The sequence below is a fragment of the Ammospiza caudacuta genome, chromosome 32 (genome assembly GCF_027887145.1).
Source record: "Ammospiza caudacuta isolate bAmmCau1 chromosome 32, bAmmCau1.pri, whole genome shotgun sequence".
In the NCBI taxonomy this organism is placed as follows: Eukaryota; Metazoa; Chordata; class Aves; order Passeriformes; family Passerellidae; genus Ammospiza; species Ammospiza caudacuta.
In genome coordinates, this window is record NC_080624.1 from 3043982 (window position 1) to 3064225 (window position 20244).

Here is a 20244-nt window from a genome sequence, read left to right on the forward strand (position 1 = left end):
TTTTAAGGGTTAATCCTCTGTTAATTTTGTCCTTTTTTTAGGCTTATTTTGCCCAAAAAAAAGTATGTGGACATCGGTAATTCTTTGTGTATGTTGTCTCATATTGTCCTAATTCAGTTTGTCCAAGTTAATATTACTCTAATTGTCGAAAATTTTAATACTCTAGTTGTATTACTATTTTTTCTAACCATTTTATTATTATTAAGCTTTTAAAATTTTAGAAACAAATGGTTGGCGTTTTTCACACACCCGTCCCCAATCCCCCTCACCTGTTCCCACCTGTCCCCTCCCCCCCTCTCTTGTCCCCTCCCCCTCCTCCCCTCCCCCACGTGCCCCGCGCCGCCCCTCCCCCCTCCCCGTTAATCCCCGGTAATCCCCGGCCGGGACGAGCCGGGACCGAGCCCTGGATAGGCCGGGGAGGGACCCCCGAGCCCACCGACCCTGACACCCCCTGAGACCCCCTGAATACCCCCTGAGCCCCCCCCTGAGCACCCTAAACACCCCCTGAACCCCGTGCCCACAACCCTGACCCCATTAAATTCCGCCCGGACCCCCTAAATTCCCCTCCGAGCCCCTTAAACACTCCCTGACCCCCTTAAACCCCCCCCCCCGAGCCCCCTGGATCCCCTAAATACCCCTGAACCCCCCTAAATACCCCCTGACGCCCCTAAATACCCCCTGGACCCTCCTATATACACCTGGACTTCCCCAAACACCCCCTGAACCCCCCTAAATACCCCGGACCCTCCTAAATACCCCCTGAACCCCCTAATTACCCCCTAAACACCCCCTGGACCCCCCTAAATACCCCTCAAACACTCTAAATACCCCCTGGACCCCCCTAAATACCCCTCAAACACTCTAAATACCCCCTGGACCCCCCTAAATACCCCCTGAACACCCCTAAGCCCCTCCGACCCCCTTAAACACTCCCTGACCCCCTTAAACCCCCCCCGAGCCCCCTGAATCCCCTAAATACCCCTGAACCCCCCTAAATCCTCTGAGCCCCCCTAAACACCCCCTGAACCCTCTTAAATATCCCCCAAAGCACCCTAAATACCCCCCGAACCCCCCCGAGACCCCTAAATACCCCCCGGACCCCCCCTAAATACCCCCTGAGCCTCCTGAACACCTTTGGACCCTCCCTGAAGCCCCTAAATACCCCCTGAACCCCCCTAAATACCCCCTGAACCCCCCTAAATACCCCTGAACCCCCTAAATACCCCTGAACACCCCTAAACAGCCCCTGAGTCCCCTAAATGCCCCCTGAACACCCCTAAATACCCCCTGAACCCCCTAAATACCCCCTGAACCTTCCTAAAAACCCCCTGACCCCCCCTAAACACTGCCTGAACCCCCCCTAAATACCCCTTGACCCCCCCTAAATACCCCCAAATCCCCCCTGACCCCTCAATCACCCCTGAACCCCCCTAAACACCCCCTGAACCCCCCTAAACACCCCCTGAGCCCCCTGAATCCCCCTAAATACCCCGTGAACCCCCCTAAATACCCCCTGAGCCCCCCTAAATACCCCCTGAGCCCCCTGAACCCCCCTAAATACCCCCTGAACCCCCCTAAACACCCCCTGAACCCCCCTAAATACCCCCTGAGCCCCCTGAACCCCCTTAAACACCCCCTGAACCCCCCTAAATACCCCCTGAGCCCCCTTAAACACCCCCTGAATCCCCTTAAACACCCCCTGAATCCCCCTAAATACCCCCTGAACCCCCCTAAATACCCCCTGAACCCCCCTAAATACCCCCTGAATCCCCCTAAATACCCCCTGAACCCCCCAGCCCCCCCCGATCCATCCCCTCCATGATCCCAAATCCCCACAGACCCCACAAATCCCCCTGAGAATCCTTTGGGTACCCCAAAACCTCCCAGACCCCCCCCAAATCCCCCAAAATGTCAGAGTCAGAGGAGAACGGAGACGGTGAGTTTGGGGGGGCCCTGAGGGGTTTGGGGGTGTCCAGAAAGATTTGGGGGGGTTCCAAGAAACGTTTTGAGGGGGTCCATAAAGATTTGGGGGTGTCCTGGAAGGTTTTTTTTGGGGGGGGGGGTCCCTGAAGGTTTTGGGGTGTCCTGGAAGGTTTGGGCGTATCCGGAAAGATTTGGGGGGGGTCCTGAAAGGTTTGGGGGTGTCCCTGAGGATTTTGGGGGGTCCATGAGGGGTTGGGGGTCCTTGAGGATTTGGGGGGGGGGTCCATAAAGATTTCGGGGTGTCCAGGAAGGTTTGGGGGAGTCCTGGAAGGTTTGGGGGGGATCCCTGAAGGTCTGGGGGGGGGGGGTCCAGAAAGAATTGGGAGGGTCCATAAAGATTTTTGTGGGGGGGGGGGTCTATAAAAGTTTGGGGGGGTCCGGAAAGATTTGGGGGGGGTCCAGGAGGGGTTGGGGCGTCCATAAAGATTTGGGGGGGGATCCCTGAGGATTTGGGGGGATCCCCGAGGGTTTGGGGGTGTTCTGGAAGATTTTGGGAGGTCCTTAAGAGTTTTGGGGTGTCCCTGAGGGTTTTGGGGGGGTCCCTGAGGGTTTATGGGGGGGGGTCCATAAAAGTTTGGGGGGCTCCATAAAGCTTTGGGGGTGTCCGGAGAGGTTTGGGGGGCTCCAGAAAAGTTTGGGGGGGGGTCCATAAAGATTTGAGGGGCTCCATAAAGCTTTGGGGGTGTCCATAAAGATTGGGGGGTGTCCGGAAAAGTCTGGGGGGGGCCCATAAAGATTTGGGGGGGCTCCATAAAGATTTGGGGGGGCTCCATAAAGATTTGGGGGGGATCCATAAAAACTTGGAGGTCTCCACAAAGATTTGGGGGGGGGGGGGGGATGGTCCATAAAGATTTGGGGGTGTCCCTGAGGGTTTTGGGGTGTCGTGGAAAGTTTGAGGGGGTCCCTGAGGGTTTTGGGAGGGTCCGTGAATGTTTAGGGGGTCCGGAAAGGTTTGGGGGGGTCCGGAACGATTTGGGGGGGGGGGGCTCCATAAAGATTTGGGGTGTCCCTGACCGCCCCTTTCCCCCCGCAGGCCCCCCCAAGGATCTCTCCCCCTTGGCCGAGGCCCTGGGGCAGCCCCTGGGCTGGGGGGGCTCCGGGGGGGCTCCGGGGGGTCCCGAGACCCCCCCGGGGCAGCGGCAGCGCCGCCCCCCCCACCCCAAACACAAACCCCAGGGGGGGTCTGGGGGCGTCCATCGCTCCCCCCGCGCCCTCTTCTGCCTCCGCCTCAACAACCCCATCCGGAGGGCGGCCATCAGCATCGTGGAGTGGAAGTGAGGAGGGGGCTTGGGGGGTCTGGGGGCTGTGGTCAGCATCGTGGAGTGGAAGTGAGTGGGGGTCTTGGGGGGTCTGGGTGGGCTAATTTTGGGGTGGAAGTGAGTGAGGGCCTTCGGGGATTTGGGGGTCTGGGGGCGGCCATCAGCATCGTGGAGCGGAAGTGAGGAGGGGTTTTGGGGGTCTGGGGGGGTTTGGGGGGTCTGGGGGCTGTGGTCAGCATCGTGGAGCGGAAGTGAGGAGGGGTTTTGGGGGGTCTGTGGGGCTCGGGGGGCTCAGGGGAGTTTGGGGGGTCTGGGGGTTCAGGGGTGTTTGGGGGTCTGGGGGCGTCCATGGCTCCCCCCGCGCCCTCTTCTGCCTCCGCCTCAACAACCCCATCCAGAGGGCGGCCATCAGCATCGTGGAGTTGAAGTGAGGAGGGGGCTTTGGGGGTCTGGGGGGGTTTGGGGGGTCTGGGGGCTGTGGTCAGCATCGTGGAGCGGAAGTGAGTGGGGGTCTTGGGGGGTCTGGGTGGGCTAATTTTGGGGTGGAAGTGAGTGAGGGGATTTGGGGGTCTGGGGGTGGCCATCAGCATCGTGGAGTGGAAGTGAGGAGGGGTTTTGGGGGGTCTGTGGGGCTCGGGGGGCTCAGGGGAGTTTGGGGGGTCTGGGGGTTCAGGGGTGTTTGGGGGTCTGGGGGCGTCCATCGCTCCCCCCGCGCCCTCTTCTGCCTCCGCCTCAACAACCCCATCTGGAGGGCGGCCATCAGCATCGTGGAGTGGAAGTGAGGAGGGGGCTTTGGGGGTCTGGGGGGGTTTGGGGGGGTCTGGGGGCTGTGGTCAGCATCGTGGAGTGGAAGTGAGGAGGGGGCTTGGGGGCTTTGGGGGTCTGGGGGTGCCAGTCGTGGGGTGGAATTGAGTGGGGGGCTCAGGAGCTTTGTGAGTCTGGGGGCTGCCATGGACATCGTGGATTGGAAGTGAGTAGGGGGCTCGGGGGATTTGGGGGATTTGGGGGCTGCCGTCACCATCCTGGAGTGGAATTGAGTGGGGGTCTGGGGGATTTGGGGTCCTTGCAGACCCCTCCCCACACCTGGCGCCCCCCACTCCCCCCCAGACCCTTCGACATCCTCATCCTCGCCACCATCTTCGCCAACTGCGTGGCCCTGGGGGTCTACATCCCCTTCCCCGAGGACGACTCCAACGCCTCCAACCACAACCTGGTGAGACCCCAGACCCACCTGGGCACGGGGAGAGACCCCAGACCCACCCGGGCACGGGGAGAGACCCCAGACCCACCCGGGCACAGGGGGCTTCAACCACAACCTGGTGAGAGAGCCCAGACCCACCTGGGAGCAGGGAGAGACCCCAGACCCACCCGGGCACAGGGAGACCCCAGACCCACCTGGGCACCCCCAGACCCACCCGGGCAGAGGGAGAGACCCCAGACCCACCCGGGCACAGGGAGAGACCCCAGACCCACCCGGGCACAGGGGGCTTCAACCACAACCTGGTGAGAGAGCCCAGACCCACCTGGGAGCGGGGAGAAACCCCAGACCCACCTGGGCATAGGGGGCTTCAACCACAACCTGGTGAGACCCCAGACCCACCCTGGACCCCTGGGCTGGGGGTGGCACCTTGGGGAGGTGACAGCGGCTGTGGGGACACGGGGGTGACACCGTAGGGAGGTGGCAGAGGGTGGCACTGCGAGGTGACAGCAGCTGTGGGGACCCAGAGGTGGAGGTGACACCCTGGGGAGGTGACAGCGGCTGTGGGGACACGGGGATGGGGGTGACACCTCAGAGGGTGGCACCGTGGGGTGGTAGGGGATGTGGGGACCCTGGGGTGGGGGTGACGCCCTAGGGAGGTGACAGAGGGTAGAGGTGACACCCACGGCGGTGGCACCGTGGGGTGACACCCTGGGGAGGTGACAGAGGGTGGCACCGCGGGGTGACAGAGGCTGCGAGGACCCAGGGGCTGTGGGTGACACCCCAGAGGGTGGCACCGCGGGTGGCAGGGACTGCTGGCACCCGGGGGCGGGGCTGTGTCACGCGTGTCCCCTGTGCCGCCGTGTCCCCGTGTCACCCGCCTGTGCCGCTGCCGTAATCCGCTTTGTCACCTAATCCCGGCTGAGCCGCCCCTGTCACCCACAGAGGGGACACTGGGAGGGGACTGGAGGGGGACAAATGTCCCTTGTCACCCCGAGGGGGGGACAACGGGGCAGGACACCCCAAATATCTCATGTGGTGTCCCCAAATGTCCCTGTCACTTGTCCAATGGCAAAGGGAGGTCCCAAAGTGTTCCTGTCCCTTGTCCCCAAATGTCCCCAGGATGGAGGGATCAGTGAGGGTCCCCAAATGTCCCCAAAAGGGGAAGGGGACACTGAACAGCGAGGAGACCCCAAATGTCTGTCCCCAAAAGGGAACACTGAGAACAATGAGGGTCCCCAAATGTCCCCAAAAAGAGACTCTGAGCAGTGAGGGGACCCCAAATGTCCCCAGGATGGAGGGGTCAGTGAGGGTCCCCAAATGTCCCCAAAAGGGGAAGGGGACACTGAGCAGCGAGAGGATGGAGATGTCCTGAAAGGTCCTCCTGGAGAAGGGGTCAGGGTGTCCCCAAAAGGGGACAGGGGACACCGGGTGACCCCGTAACCCCCCGAATCACGGCTTGCTGACCCTCCCCACCCATTGTGCCCCTCCAGGAGCAGGTGGAGCTCGTGTTCCTCATCATCTTCGTGGTGGAGCAATGAAAAGATGGAGATGTCCTGAAATGCAATGGGGTCAGGGTGACTCCAAAAGGGGAAGGGGACACCGGGTGACCCCATAACCCCCTGAACCATCATTTCTGACCCCGTTTTGCCCCTCCAGGAGCAGGTGGAGTTCGTGTTCCTCATCATCCTCATGGTGGAGCAATGAAAAGATGGAGATGTCCTGAAATGCGATGGGGTCAGAGTGTCCCCAAAAGGGGACAGGGGACACCGGGTGACCCCATAACCCCCCGAATCACGGCTTGCTGACCCTCCCCACCCATTGTCCCCGTCCAGGAGCAGGTGGAGCTCATGTTCCTCATCATCCTCATGGTGGAGCAATGAGGGGACAGAAATGTCCTCCTGGAGAAGGGGTCAGAATGTCAGGAGAGGGAGGTCACCAAAAGGGGACAGGGGACGCTGGGTGACCCCGTAACCCCCTGAACCATCATTTCTGACCCCATTTTGCCCCTCCAGGAGCAGGTGGAGCTCGTGTTCCTCATCATCTTCGTGGTGGAGCAATGAAAAGATGGAGATGTCCTGAAATGCAATGGGGTCAGAGTGACCCCAAAAGGGGACAGGTGACCCCATAACCCCCCGAATCACGGCTTGCTGACCCTCCCCACCCATTGCCCCCCTCCAGGAGCAGGTGGAGTACGTGTTCCTCATCATCTTCACCGTGGAGACCTTCCTGAAGATCATCGCCTACGGGCTGGTGCTGCACCCCAGCGCCTACATCCGCAACGGGTGGAACCTGCTGGACTTCGTCATCGTCATCGTGGGGTCGGCGCCTCTCTGGGGACACGGGGACGCCCGGCCGAGGTGGTGGCACGCCCGTGTGACCTCGCCGTGTCCCCGCAGGCTGTTCAGCGTCGTCCTGGAGCAGGTGTCCCACAAGCCGGGAGATGCCCACCACATGAGCGGGAAGCCGGGCGGCTTCGACGTCAAAGCTCTGCGCGCCTTCCGCGTCCTGCGCCCGCTGCGCCTCGTCTCCGGGGTGCCCAGTGAGAACTGGGGGGATTTGGGGTCTGTGCCCCGTCTCCGGGGTGCCCAGTGAGAAACTGGGGGGATTTGGGGGGATTTTGGAGGATTTTGGGGGGATTTGGGGGGGATTTGGGGTCTGCGCCTCGTGTCCGGGGTGCCCAGTGAGAATTGGGGGGATTTTGGGGGATTTGGGGGGAATTTGGGGGGATTTGGGGGATTTTGGGGTCTGCGCCTCGTGTCCAGGGTGCCCAGTGAGAAATTGGGGGGATTTGGGGGGGTTTTGGGGTCTGCGCCTCGTCTTGGGGGTGCCCAGTGGGAATTGGGGGGATTTGGGGGGAATTTGGGGGGATTTGGGGGATTTTGGGGTCTGCGCCTCGTGTCCAGGGTGCCCAGTGAGAAATTGGGGGGATTTGGGGGGGTTTTGGGGTCTGCGCCTCGTCTTGGGGGTGCCCAGTGGGAATTGGGGGGATTTGGGGGGATTTTGGGGTCTGTGCCCCATCTCCGGGGTGCCCAGTGAGAATTGGGGGGATGGGGTCTGTGCCTTGTGTCTGGGGTGCCCAGTGAGAATTGGGGGGATTTCGGGGGATTTGGGGGGAATTTGGGGGGATTTTGGGGGAGTTGGGGTCTGTGCCTCGTGTTCGGGGTCCCCAGTGAGAATTTGGGGGAATTTGGGATCTGTGCCTCGTGTCCGGGGTGCCCAGTGAGAAATTGGGGGGATTTTGGGGGGTTTTGGGTGGATTTTGGGGGTTTTGGGGTCTGCACCTCGTGTTCAGGGTCCCCAGTGAGAAATTGGGGGGATTTGGGGGGATTTTGGGGGTTTTGGGGTCTGTGCCTCGTATTTGGGGTCCTCAGTCAGAATTGGGGGGAATTTGGGGGATTTGGGGTCTGTGCCTCGTGTCCGGGGGTGCCCAGTGAGAAATTGGGGAGTTTTGGGGGGATTTGGGGGGTTTTGGGTGGATTTTGGGGGTTTTGGGGTCTGTGCCTCGTGTTCGGGGTTCCCAGTGAGAATTGGGGGGATTTGGGGGCTTTTGAGGGGGTTTTGGGGGGATTTTGGGGGGAATTTGGGAGTTTTGGGGTCTGTGCCTCGTGTCGGGGGTGCCCAGTGAGAATTGGGAGGATTTTGGGGGATTTGGGGGGAATTTGGGGGGATTTGGGGGATTTTGGGGTCTGCTCCTCATGTCTGAGGTGCCCAGTGAGAAATTGGGGGATTTTGGGGGGTTTGGGGAGTTTTGGGGTCTGTGCCTCGTCTCGGGGGTCCCCAGTGAGAATTGGGGGGATTTGGGGGGAATTTGGGGGGTTTTGAGAGGGGTTTGAGGGGATTTTGGGGGGAATTTGGGGTCTGTGCCTCGTGTCGGGGGTGCCCAGTGAGAATTGGGGGGATTTGTGGGGTTTTGGGGTGTCCTTCAGGTCCTTCTCAATCCCACCTGTGCTAAACCAGGGGTTATGAGAATTTTGGGGGATCTCAGTGATTTATGTGAGGATTTTGGGGGGCTCAGGAAGGCGTTAGGAGAATTTTGAGGGTTCTTAGTGATTTATGTGAGGATTTGGGGTCTCACTGCTTTATGTGAGAATTTTGGGGGTCTCAGCAATTTCTATGAGGATTTTGGGGGGGCCTTAGGAAAGGGTTATGAAGATTTTGGGGGGGGTCTCATTGATTTATATGAGAATTTTGGAGGTCTCAGTTACTTGTATGAGGATTTTGGGGTGCTCAGGGTGGCTGTGGGGATTTTGGGGGGCTCCGGGAGGTGTTTTGAGAATTTTGGGGGTGCTCAGCAATTTGTGTGAGGATTTTGGGGGAGCTCAAAGATTTTTGTGAGAATTTTGGGGATCTCAGTGATTTCTATGAGGATTTTGGGGGGCTCAGGGAGGGGTTTTGAGGATTTTGGGGGGCTCAGTGATTTATGTGAGGATTTGGGGTCTCACTGATTTATGTGAGGATTTTGGGGGGCTCAGGGAGGGGTTTTGAGGATTTTGGGGGTCTCAGTGATTTATATGAGAATTCTGGGGGGGTCTCAGTGATTTAAATGAGAATTTTGGGGCTCTCAGAGATTTATGTGAGGATTTTGGGGATCTCAATGATTTATATGAGAATTTTGGGGGTCTTAGGGAGGGGTTGTGAAGATTTTGGGGGACTGAGTGATTTATATGAGAGTTTTGGGGGTCTCAGGGATTTATGTGAGGATTTTGTGGGGCTTAACGATTTGGGGGGCTTTCGGTGATTTATGTGGAGATTTTGGGTGTTTCAATGATTTCTATGAGAATTTTGGGGAGCTTAGTGATTAATATGAGAATTTTGGGGGTCTCAGTGATTTATATGAAGATTTTGGGGCTCTCAGTGATTTATGTGAAGATTTTGGAAGGCTCAGGGAGGAGTTTTAAGAATTTTGAGTGTCTCACTGCTTTATATGGGAATTTTTGGGGGTCTCAGGGATTTATATCAGAATTTTGAGGGGGTCTCAGGGAGGGGTTATGAGGATTTTGGGGGTCTCATTTATATGAGGATGTTTGGGCTCTCAATGATTTATATGAGAATTTTTGGGGATCTCACTGATTTGTATGAGGATTTTGGGGGTGTCAATGATTTATATGAGAATTTTTGGGGTTCTCAGTGATTTAAATGAAGATTTTGGGGCTCTCACTGATCTATGTGAAGATTTTGGGTCTCTCACTGATTTCTATGAGAATTTTGGGGGGCTCACTGATTTCTGTGAGGCTTTTTGGGGTCTCAATGATTTCTAGGAGAATTTTGGGGATCTCAAGTATTTATATGAACATTTTGGGGCTCTCAGTGATTTATGTGAGGATTTTGGAAGGCTCAGGGAGGTGTTTTAAGGATTTTGAGTGTCTCACTGATTTCTATGAGAATTTTTGGCGTCCCGCTGATTTATGTAAGAACTTTGGGGGCCTCACTGATTTATATGAGAATTTTGAGGGGTCTCACTGATTTGTATGAAGATTTGGGGGGTCTCACTGATCTATGGGAGAATTTTCGGGCTCTCAGTGATTTATATGAGAATTTTCGGGCTCTCAGTGATTTATATGAGAATTTTTGGGCTCTCAGTGATTTATATGAGAATTTTCGGGCTCTCAGTGATTTATATGAGAATTTTTGGGCTCTCAGTGATTTATATGAGAATTTTTGGGCTCTCAGTGATTTATATGAGATCTTGGGTCTCTCAGTGATTTATATGAGAATTTTCGGGGTCTCAGTGATTTATATGAGAATCTTGGGTCTCTCAGTGATTTATATGAGAATTTTTGGGCTCTCAGTGATTTATATGAGAATCTTGGGTCTCTCAGTGATTTATATGAGAATTTTCGGGGTCTCAGTGATTTATATGAAAATTTTCGGGCTCTCAGTGATTTATATGAGAATTTTCGGGCTCTCAGTGATTTATATGAGAATTTTCGGGCTCTCAGTGATTTATATGAGAATCTTGGGTCTCTCAGCGATCTGTATGAGAATTTTGGGGGTCTCAGGGAGGAGTTTTAAAAATTTTGGGTGTCTCAGTGATTTCTATGAGAGTTTTGGGGCTATCAATGATTTATATGAGAATTTTTGGGGGTCTCACTGATTTATGTGAGGATTTTGGGGGTCTCACTGATTTGTATGAGGATTTTGGGGGTGTCAATGATTTATATGAGAATTTTTGGGGGTCTCACTGATTTATGTGAGGATTTTGGGGATCTCACTGATTTGTATGAGGATTTTGGGGCTATCAATGATTTATATGAGAATTCTGGGGGCCTCACTGATTTATGTGAGGATTTTGGGGATGTCACTGATTTGTATGAGGATTTTGGGGGTGTCAATGATTTATATGAGAATTTTTGGGGTTCTCAGTGATTTAAATGAAGATTTTGGGGGTCTCACTGATCTATGTGAAGACTTTGGGGCTATCAATGATTTATATGAGAATTCTGGGGGCCTCACTGATTTCTGTGACAATTCTGGGGGGTCTCGCTGATTGATGTGAAGATTTTGGGGGCGTCGCTGATTGATGTGAACATTTTGGGGTTCTCACCGATTTCCCATCTCCCTCCCACCTCCCCTGTTTGCCCCTCCAGGCCTTCACATCGTGCTCAACTCCATCATGAAGGCCATGGTGCCGCTGCTGCACATCGCGCTGCTCGTGCTCTTCGTCATCATCATCTACGCCATCATCGGCCTCGAGCTCTTCATCGGCCGCATGCACAAGACCTGCTTCTTCATCGGCTCTGGTGGGTGCTGGGGGGCACCAAAGGGGGGGGGCACGGCGGGTTTGGGGCGCCCCCAGAGTCCGGGGGCACCCCCAGAGTCCCCTCAGGGCTCCAGTTCAGGGCTCGGGGTCACCGCGCTGAGAGTGCCCTGGAATCCCTGGGATCGTCCCACTCCCAGAACTGGGGATCCCCCAGGACACCCCAACTCACTGAGACCCCCCCCAAATTCTCTGAGAGCCCCCCCAGGACACCCCAGAGGGGTTTTGGGGTTCTCTAACACACTTAGAGCCCCCTAAAGCTCCCGAGACCCCAAACCCCAGCACTGAGGGTCTCCCAGGATACCCCAGTGGGTTTTGGGGTTCCCAGAACACTGAGGCCCCCCCTAAATTCACTAAAGACAGGACTGGGGGGCACCAAAGGAGGGGGCACAGCGGGTTTGGGGCACCCCCAGAGTCTGGGGGCACCCCCAGAGTCCCCTCAGGGCTCCAGTTCAGGGCTCGGGGTCCCCACACTGAGAGTGCCCTGGAATCTCTGGGATCGTCCCACTCCCAGAACTGGGGATCCCCCAGGACACCCCAGCGGGGTTTTGGGGTCCTTTCATACTCTGAGACCCCCATAGATTCCCTCTAGGTCACCCCAACAGGGTTTTGGGGTTCATCACCACAAGTTCAGACCCCCCTAAATTCACTGAGAACCCCCCTAGGAATTTAACAGGAAATTTCAGCAGAGACAGGAATTTTTAACAGGAATTTCAGCAGGTACAGGAATTTCAGCAGGAAATTTCAGCAGAGACAGGAATTTTTAACAGGAATTTTTAACAGGAATTTCAGCAGGGACAGGAATTTTTAACAGGAATTTTGAGCAGGGACAGGAATTTTTAACAGGAATTTCGGCAGGGACAGGAATTTTTAACAGGAATTTTTAACAGGAAATTTCAGCAGGGACAGGAATTTTTAACAGGAATTTTAGCAAGGACGTGAATTTCAGCAGGAATTTTCAGCAGGTACAGGAATCTTTAACAGGAATTTCAGCAGGTACAGGAATTTTTAACAGGAATTTCACGAGGAACAGGAATTTTTAACAGGAATTTTTAACAGGAAATTTCAGCAGGGACAGGAATTTTTAACAGGAATTTCGGCAGGGACAGGAATTTTTAACAGGAATTTTTAACAGGAAATTTCAGCAGGGACAGGAATTTTTAACAGGAATTTCAGCAGGGACAGGAATTTTTAACAGGAATTTTTAACAGGAATTTCAGCAGGGACAGGAATTTTTAACAGGAATTTCACGAGGAACAGGAATTTTTAACAGGAATTTTTAACAGGAATTTCAGCAGGGACAGGAATTTTTAACAGGAATTTTGAGCAGGAACAGGAATTTTTAACAGGAATTTCAGCAGGGACAGGAATTTTTAACAGGAATTTCAGCAGGTACAGGAATTTTTAACAGGAATTTTTAACAGGAATTTTTAACAGGAATTTCAGCAGGGACAGGAATTTTTAACAGGAATTTCAGCAGGTACAGGAATTTTTAACAGGAATTTTGAGCAGGAACAGGAATTTTTAGCGGGGCCAGCATCACCCCCAGGGTTCAGGAGCCGTCTCAGGCCGTGCCGCGGCCGGCGCTGTCACCGCGGTCGCTGTCGCTGTCCCCAGACCTGGAGTCCGAGGACGATCCCTCGCCGTGCGCGTTCTCGGGCCACGGGCGCGCGTGCGTGCAGAACAACACCGAGTGCCGCGGCCGCTGGGAGGGACCCAACGGCGGCATCACCAACTTCGACAACTTCTTCTTCGCCATGCTCACCGTGTTCCAGTGCATCACCATGGAGGGCTGGACCGATGTCCTTTACTGGGTGAGACCCCCGAAATCGTAACCCCTCCCTGAGACCCCCAAAAATTCCCATATAAATCAGTGAGACCCCCAAAATAATCATAACTCCTCCCTGAGACCCCCAAAAATTCTGATATAAATCATTGAGAGCCCCGAAATTCCCATATAAATCATTGAGAGCCCCAAAATCCTCACACACGTCCCTGAGCTCACCGTGTTCCAGTGCATCACCATGGAGGGCTGGACCAATGTCCTTTACTGGGTGAGACCCCAAAAATCACTGAGACCCCCAAAAATTCCCATATAAATCATTGAGAGCCCCAAAATTCCCATATAAATCATTGAGAGCCCCCAAAACCCTCACACACGTCCCTGAGCTCACCGTGTTCCAGTGCATCACCATGGAGGGCTGGACCAATGTCCTTTACTGGGTGAGACCCCAAAAATCACTGAGACCCCCAAAATTCCCATATAAATCATTGAGAGCCCCAAAATTCCCATATAAATCATTGAGAGCCCCAAAATCCTCACACACATCCCTGAGCTCACCGTGTTCCAGTGCATCACCATGGAGGGCTGGACCGACGTGCTCTACTGGGTGAGACCCCCAAAATTCCCATATAAATCAGTGAGAGCCCCAAAATTCTGATATAAATCATTGAGAGCCCCAAAATTCCCATATAAATCATTGAGACCCCCCAAAACCCTCACACACGTCCCTGAGCTCACCGTGTTCCAGTGCATCACCATGGAGGGCTGGACCAATGTCCTTTACTGGGTGAGACCCCAAAAATCACTGAGACCCCCAAAAATTCCCATATAAATCATTGAGACCCCCCAAAACCCTCACACATGTCCCTGAGCTCACCGTGTTCCAGTGCTTCACCATGGAGGGCTGGACTGATGTGCTCTACTGGGTGAGACCCCAAAAATCACTGAGACCCCCAAAATAATCATAACCCCTCCCTGAGACCCCCAAAAATTCCGATATAAATCGTTGAGAGCCCCCAAATCCTCATAACCCCTCCCTGAGCACCCCAAAATCCTCACACAAATCACTGAGATCCCACCAATCCAGTGCATCACCATGGAGGGCTGGACCGATGTCCTTTACTGGGTGAGACCCCAAAAACCACTGAGACCCCCCAAAATTCCCATATAAATCAGTGGGACCCCCAAAATCTTCATTACCCCTCCCTGAGACCCCCAAAATTCTCATAAAAATCATTGAGATCCTCAAAATCCTAATACAAAACTCTGAGCCCCCCAAAATCCTCACAGAAATGAGTGAGACCCCTCAAATCCTCTAAACGCCTCTCTGAGCTCCCCAAAATCCTCACACAAATCACTGAGAGCCCCCCAAAATCCTCACAAAAATCATTGAGAACCCCAAAATTCTGATATAAATCACTGAGACCCCCCCAAAATCCTCACACAAATCACTGAGAGCCCCCCAAAAATCCTCACACAAATCACTGAGAGCCCCCCAAAATCCTCACACAAATCACTGAGACCCCGAAAATTCTCATAATCCTTCCCTGAGCCCCCCAAAACTGCACTCAAATCACTGAGACCCCCCCAAAATCCTCACAAAAATCATTGAGAACCCCAAAATTCTGATATAAATCACTGAGACCCCCCCAAAATCCTCACACAAGTCACTGAGCCCCCCAAAACCTTCACATAAATCACTGAGCCCCCCCAAATTCTTCATATAACCATTGAGACCCCCCAAAATTCTTATAACCCCTCCCTGAGCCCCCCAAAATCTTCATACAAATCCCTGAGAGCCCCAAAATCCTCACAGAAATCATTGAGACCCCCCCCAAAATCATCATAATCCTTTCCTGAGCCCTCCAAAATCTTCACAAAAATTGCTGAGACCCCAAAAATCCTCAAAACCCCTTCCTGAGCCCCCCAAAATTCCTCCACTCATCCCTGAACCCCCAAATCACCTCAGGACCCCAAATTTCCCTGCTGGGTGTCCCTGCCCTCACCTGAGTGGGGATTTTTGGGGTCCCCCCCTCACCTGAGGATGGATTTGGGATTTTTGGGGTCCCCCCCTCACCTGTGCAGAGATTTTGGGGTCCCCCCCATGACCCAAACAGACATTTGGGATTTTTGGGGTCCCCCTCACCCAAACAGGGATTTTTGGGGTCCCCCCCTCACCTGAGAATGGATTTGGGATTTTTGGGGTCCCCCCCTCACCTGAGCAGAGATTTTGGGGTCGCCCCCATGACCCGAGGACAGATTTGGGATTTTTGGGGTCCCCCTCAGCCCTGAACATGAATTTGGGATTTTTGGGGTCCCCCTCACCCAAACTGGGATTTTTGGGGTTCCCCCCCTCACCTGTGCAGAGATTTTGGGGTCCCCCCCATGACCTGAACAGACATTTGGGATTTTTGGGGTCCCCCTCACCCAACCAGGGATTTTTGGGGTTCCCCCATGACCCGAGGACAGATTTGGGATTTTTGGGGTTCCCCCCTGACCCGAGGACAGATTTGGGATTTTTGGGGTCCCCCTCACCCCTGAACATGAATTTGGGATTTTTGGGGTTCCCCCATGACCCGAGGACAGATTTGGGATTTTTGGGGATCCCCCCTGACCCGAACATCCATTTGGGATTTTTGGGGTCCCCCTCACCCAACCAGGGATTTTTGGGGTCCCCCCATGACCCGAGGACAGATTTGGGATTTTTGGGGTTCCCCCCTGACCCGAGGACAGATTTGGGATTTTTGGGGTCCCCCTCACCCCTGAACATGAATTTGGGATTTTTGGGGTTCCCCCATGACCCGAGGACAGATTTGGGATTTTTGGGGATCCCCCCTGACCCGAGGACAAATTTGGGATTTTTGGGGTTCCCCCCATGACCCGAACATCCATTTGGGATTTTTGGGGTCCCCCTCACCCAACCAGGGATTTTTGGGGTTCCCCCCTGACCCGAGGACAGATTTGGGATTTTTGGGGTCCCCCCCATGACCCGAGGACAGATTTGGGATTTTTGGGGTTCCCCCCTGAGCCGAGGACAGATTTGGGATTTTTGGGGTCCCCCTGAGCCCAGTTCCCCTCCCCCACAGATGCAGGACGCCATGGGCCACGAGCTGCCCTGGATTTACTTCGTCAGCCTCGTCATCTTCGGCTCCTTCTTCGTGCTCAACCTCGTGCTGGGCGTGCTCAGCGGGTCGGCAGCGGCGTTTGGGGCTTTTCGGGGTTTTTGGGGGTTTTTTTTAGATTTTTTGGGATTTTTTTGGCATTTTTTGGGGTTTTTTGGGGATATTTTTGGGTTTTTTTGGGGATTTTTTTGAGATTTTGGGGGATTTGGGGGGATTTTTTTGGGATTTTTTGGGATTTTTTTTGGGATTTTGGGGGGACTTTTTTGGGATTTTTGGGGGGTTTTTTGGGAGCTTTTTGGGGATTTTTGGGGGATTTGTTGGGATTTTTTGTGGGGATCACACCTTGGGATTTTTGGGGGTCACACCTTGCCGTTTTCGGGATATTTTTTTTGTTTTTGTGGGATTTTTAGGGATTTTTCGTGGGATTTTGGGGGTCACACCTTGCCATTTTCGGGGTCCCACCTGTCCCCCTCCCCAGGGAGTTCTCCAAGGAGCGAGAGAAGGCCAAAGCCCGCGGAGATTTCCAGAAGCTGCGCGAGAAGCAGCAGCTGGAGGAGGACCTGAGGGGTTACATGGACTGGATCACCCAGGCCGAGCTCGAGGGCGAGGAAGAGGAGGGAGAGCACGACAAGCACCGTCAGTGGGCTTTTGGGGGGCGCTTTTGGGGTGAACCCCAAAATCCCGAGCACCCCAAAATCTCCGTGGGTTTTGTTTTCCTCAGGTTTGACCGCGGAGGAGCTGATGGGGAAGAGGAAACCGAGGCTGAAGTGGCTGCGGCACGCGAGTCACTCCACGGACACGCACGGTACCCCCGGCACCCCGAAATATCCAGATTGGGGGACCCCAAAATACCCAAATTCACTGAACCTGGGCACCCCAAAACACACAGATTGGGGCATCCCAAATTCACTGAACCTGGGCACCCCAAATCCCCCAGACTGGGGCATCCCAAATTCACTGAATCTGGGCACCCCAAAACACACAGATTGGGGTACCCCAAAACACCCAGATTGGGGTACCCCCAATCACCTAGATAGGGGTACCCCAAATTCCTGAACCCAGAAATTCCAAATTCCCTGAGCCCAGAAATCCCAAATTCCCTGAAGCCAGGCACCCCAAATCACCCACATCAGGGTACCCCAAATCCCTGAAACCAGAAATCCCAAATTCCCTGAAGCCAGACCTGGGCACCCCAAATCCCCCAGATCGGGGTACCCCAAATTCCCTGAACCCAGACACCCCAAATTCCCTGACCCCGGGCAAACCAAGTTCCTTGGACCTGGGCACCCCAAATTCCCTAACCCAGACCTGGGCACCCTGAATTTCCTGTACTGGGCACCCCAAATTCCCTGAACCTGAGCACCCCAAATTCCCTGAACCTGAGCACCCCAAATTCTCTTAATCTGGGCACCCCAATCACCCAGACATGGGCACCCCAAATCCCCCAGACTGGGGTACCCCAATTCCCTGAACCCAGAGACTCCAAATCCCCCAGATCGGGGTACCCCAAATTCCCTGAACCCACCAGACATGGGCACCCCAAATCTCCCAGATCGGGGTACCCCAAATTCCCTGAATGTGGAAATCCCAAATTCCCTGAATCCAGGCACCCCAAATTCCCTGGACCTGGGTACCCCAAATTCCCTAACCCAGATCTGGGCACCCTGAATTCCCCAGACTGGGGCACCCCAAATCCCCCAGATCGAGGCACCCCAAATTCCCTGAACCCAGACACGCCAAACTCTCCAGACCTGGGCACCCCAAATTCCCTTGACTGGACACCCCTGAATTTCCTGAACCCAGACACCCCAAATTCTCTGAACCCGGGCACCCCAAAATTCCCTGAACCCAGAGATCCCAAATTCTCTAAACTCAGACACCCCAAATTCCCTGACCCCAGACACCCCAAATCCCCCAGACCTGGGCACCCCAAATTCCCTGAACCCAGACCTGGGTACCCCAAAACTCCCTTAATCCAGACACCCCAAATTCCCTGAACCCAGACACCCCAAATCCCCCCACGCCGGGTTCCCCAGTACCCTCCCAGTTTAACCAGTACCCCCCCACTCCCCCCAGTTTAACCAGTACCCCCCCACTCCCCCCAGTTTAACCAGTACCCTTCACCAGTACCCCCACAGTTATCCCAGTTTAACCAGTACACCCCCAGTTTAACCAGTTCACCCAGTTTAACCAGTACCCCCTCCCAGTTCACCCAGTTTAACCAGTACCCCCCAGTTTAACCAGTTCTCCCAGTTTAACCAGTACCCACACTCTTCAGTGCCCCAGTTTAACCAGTACCCCTCCCAGTTTAACCAGTACCTCCCAGTTTAACCAGTCCCCCCCATTCCCAGTTTACCCAGTCCCTCCCAGTCCCCCCAGTCCCCCCAGTTTACCCAGTCCCCCCATTCCCAGTTCTCCCAGTATCTCCCAGTTTACCCAGTCCCCCCAGTTCTCCCAGTCCCCCCAGTTTACCCACTCCCCCGTTCCCAGTTCTCCCAGTTTCCCCAGTCCCCCCCCGTTCCCAGTTTACCCAGTTCTCCATTCCCAGTTCTCCCAGTTTCCCCAGTTCCCCATTCCCAGTTCTCCCAGTTTCCCCAGTTCCCCGTTCCCAGTTCTCCCAGTTTACCCAGTCCCCCCCCGTTCCCAGTTTCCCCAGTTCCCCGTTCCCAGTTCTCCCAGTTTCCCCAGTTCCCCGTTCCCAGTTCTCCCAGTTTCCCCAGTTCCCCGTTCCCAGTTCTCCCAGTTTCCCCAGTTCCCCGTTCCCAGTTCTCCCAGTTTCCCCAGTTCCCCGTTCCCAGTTCTCCCAGTTTCCCCAGTCCCCGTTCCCAGTTCTCCCAGTTTCCCCAGTTCCCCGTTCCCAGTTCTCCCAGTTTCCCCAGTTCTCCATTCCCAGTTCTCCCAGTTTACCCAGTTCCCCGTTCCCAGTTCTCCCAGTTTCCCCAGTTCCCCGTTCCCAGTTCTCCCAGTTTACCCAGTCCCCGTTCCCAGCGAGCCTCCCGGGCAGTGAAACCACCTCAGTGAACACCGAGACCGTGGGCGAGGAGGAGGCGCCGCCGACGGCCTGCGAGCGCTGCCTGTGAGACCCCCGAGAGACCCCCGAGAGACCCCCGAGAGACCCCTGAGAGACCCCCGGGACACCTGAGAGACCCCTGAGAGACCCCCAGGACCCCCGAGAGACCCTCGAGAGACCCCCACGACACCCAAGGGACCCCCGAGAGACCCCACAGAGCCCCGAGAGACCCCACAGAGCCCCAGGACCCCCGAGAGACCCCTGAGAGACCCCCGGGACACCTGAGAGACCCCTGAGAGACCCCCAGGACCCCCGAGAGACCCTCGAGAGACCCCCGCGACACCCAAGGGACCCCCGAGAGACCCCACAGAGCCCCGAGAGACCCCACAGAGCCCCAGGACCCCCCGAGAGACCCCTGAGAGACCCCCGGGACCCCCGAGAGACCCCTGAGAGACCCTTGAGAGACCCCCGGGATCCCCGAGAGACCCCCGGGACCCCACAGACACCAGGGACACCTGAGAGACCCCCAGGACCCCTGGGACCCCCGAGAGACCCCCGGGACAACCCCACAGACCCCTGGGACCCCCGGGACCCCTGACCCAAGGACCCCCCACGGGACCCCCGGGACCCCCAAGAGAGCCCCGAGAGACCCCCAGACCCCACAGACCCCCGGGACCACCCACAGACCAATGGGACCCCGGGACCACCGACCCAGGGCCCCCGAGAGACCCCAGGGACCCCCCACAGACCCCCGGGAACCTTCACAGATCTCTGGGACCCCCGAGAGACCCTCGAGAGACCCCCGGGACCCCTGGGACAGCCCCCAGACCCCTGAGACCCCCAAGACACACCCAGGACCCCCAGGACAGCCCCACAGACCCCCAGGACAATCCCCAGACCCTGGGACCCCCCAGAGACCCCCGAGAGACCCTCGAGAAATCTCCGGGACCCCCGACCCAGGGACACCTCACAGACCCCCAGGACCCCCGAGAGACCCCCGAGAGACCCCTGGGATCCCTGGGACACCCCACAGACCCCCGGGACCCCTGAGAGAGTCCCCAGATCCCCGGGACCCCCGAGAGACCCCCGGATCCCTGGGAGCCCCCCCCAGATCACTGGGACACCCTCC

The 20244-nt window shown here is 55.7% G+C and overlaps 1 protein-coding gene across 1 annotated transcript in view; it reads left to right on the forward strand.

Annotated features, from left to right (window-relative positions):
- The first annotated feature begins 1908 nt into the window (after window positions 1–1908).
- The window catches only part of CACNA1F (calcium voltage-gated channel subunit alpha1 F), a 44765-nt gene continuing 26429 nt past the window's right edge, over window positions 1909–20244 (forward strand). The window contains 11 exon segments of the mRNA XM_058822454.1: window positions 1909–1936; window positions 3017–3257; window positions 4350–4455; window positions 6622–6761; window positions 6840–6982; window positions 11031–11183; window positions 12818–13014; window positions 16070–16173; window positions 16584–16741; window positions 16827–16910; window positions 19094–19181. Coding sequence (XP_058678437.1) covers window positions 1909–1936; window positions 3017–3257; window positions 4350–4455; window positions 6622–6761; window positions 6840–6982; window positions 11031–11183; window positions 12818–13014; window positions 16070–16173; window positions 16584–16741; window positions 16827–16910; window positions 19094–19181 — 1442 coding nt within the window.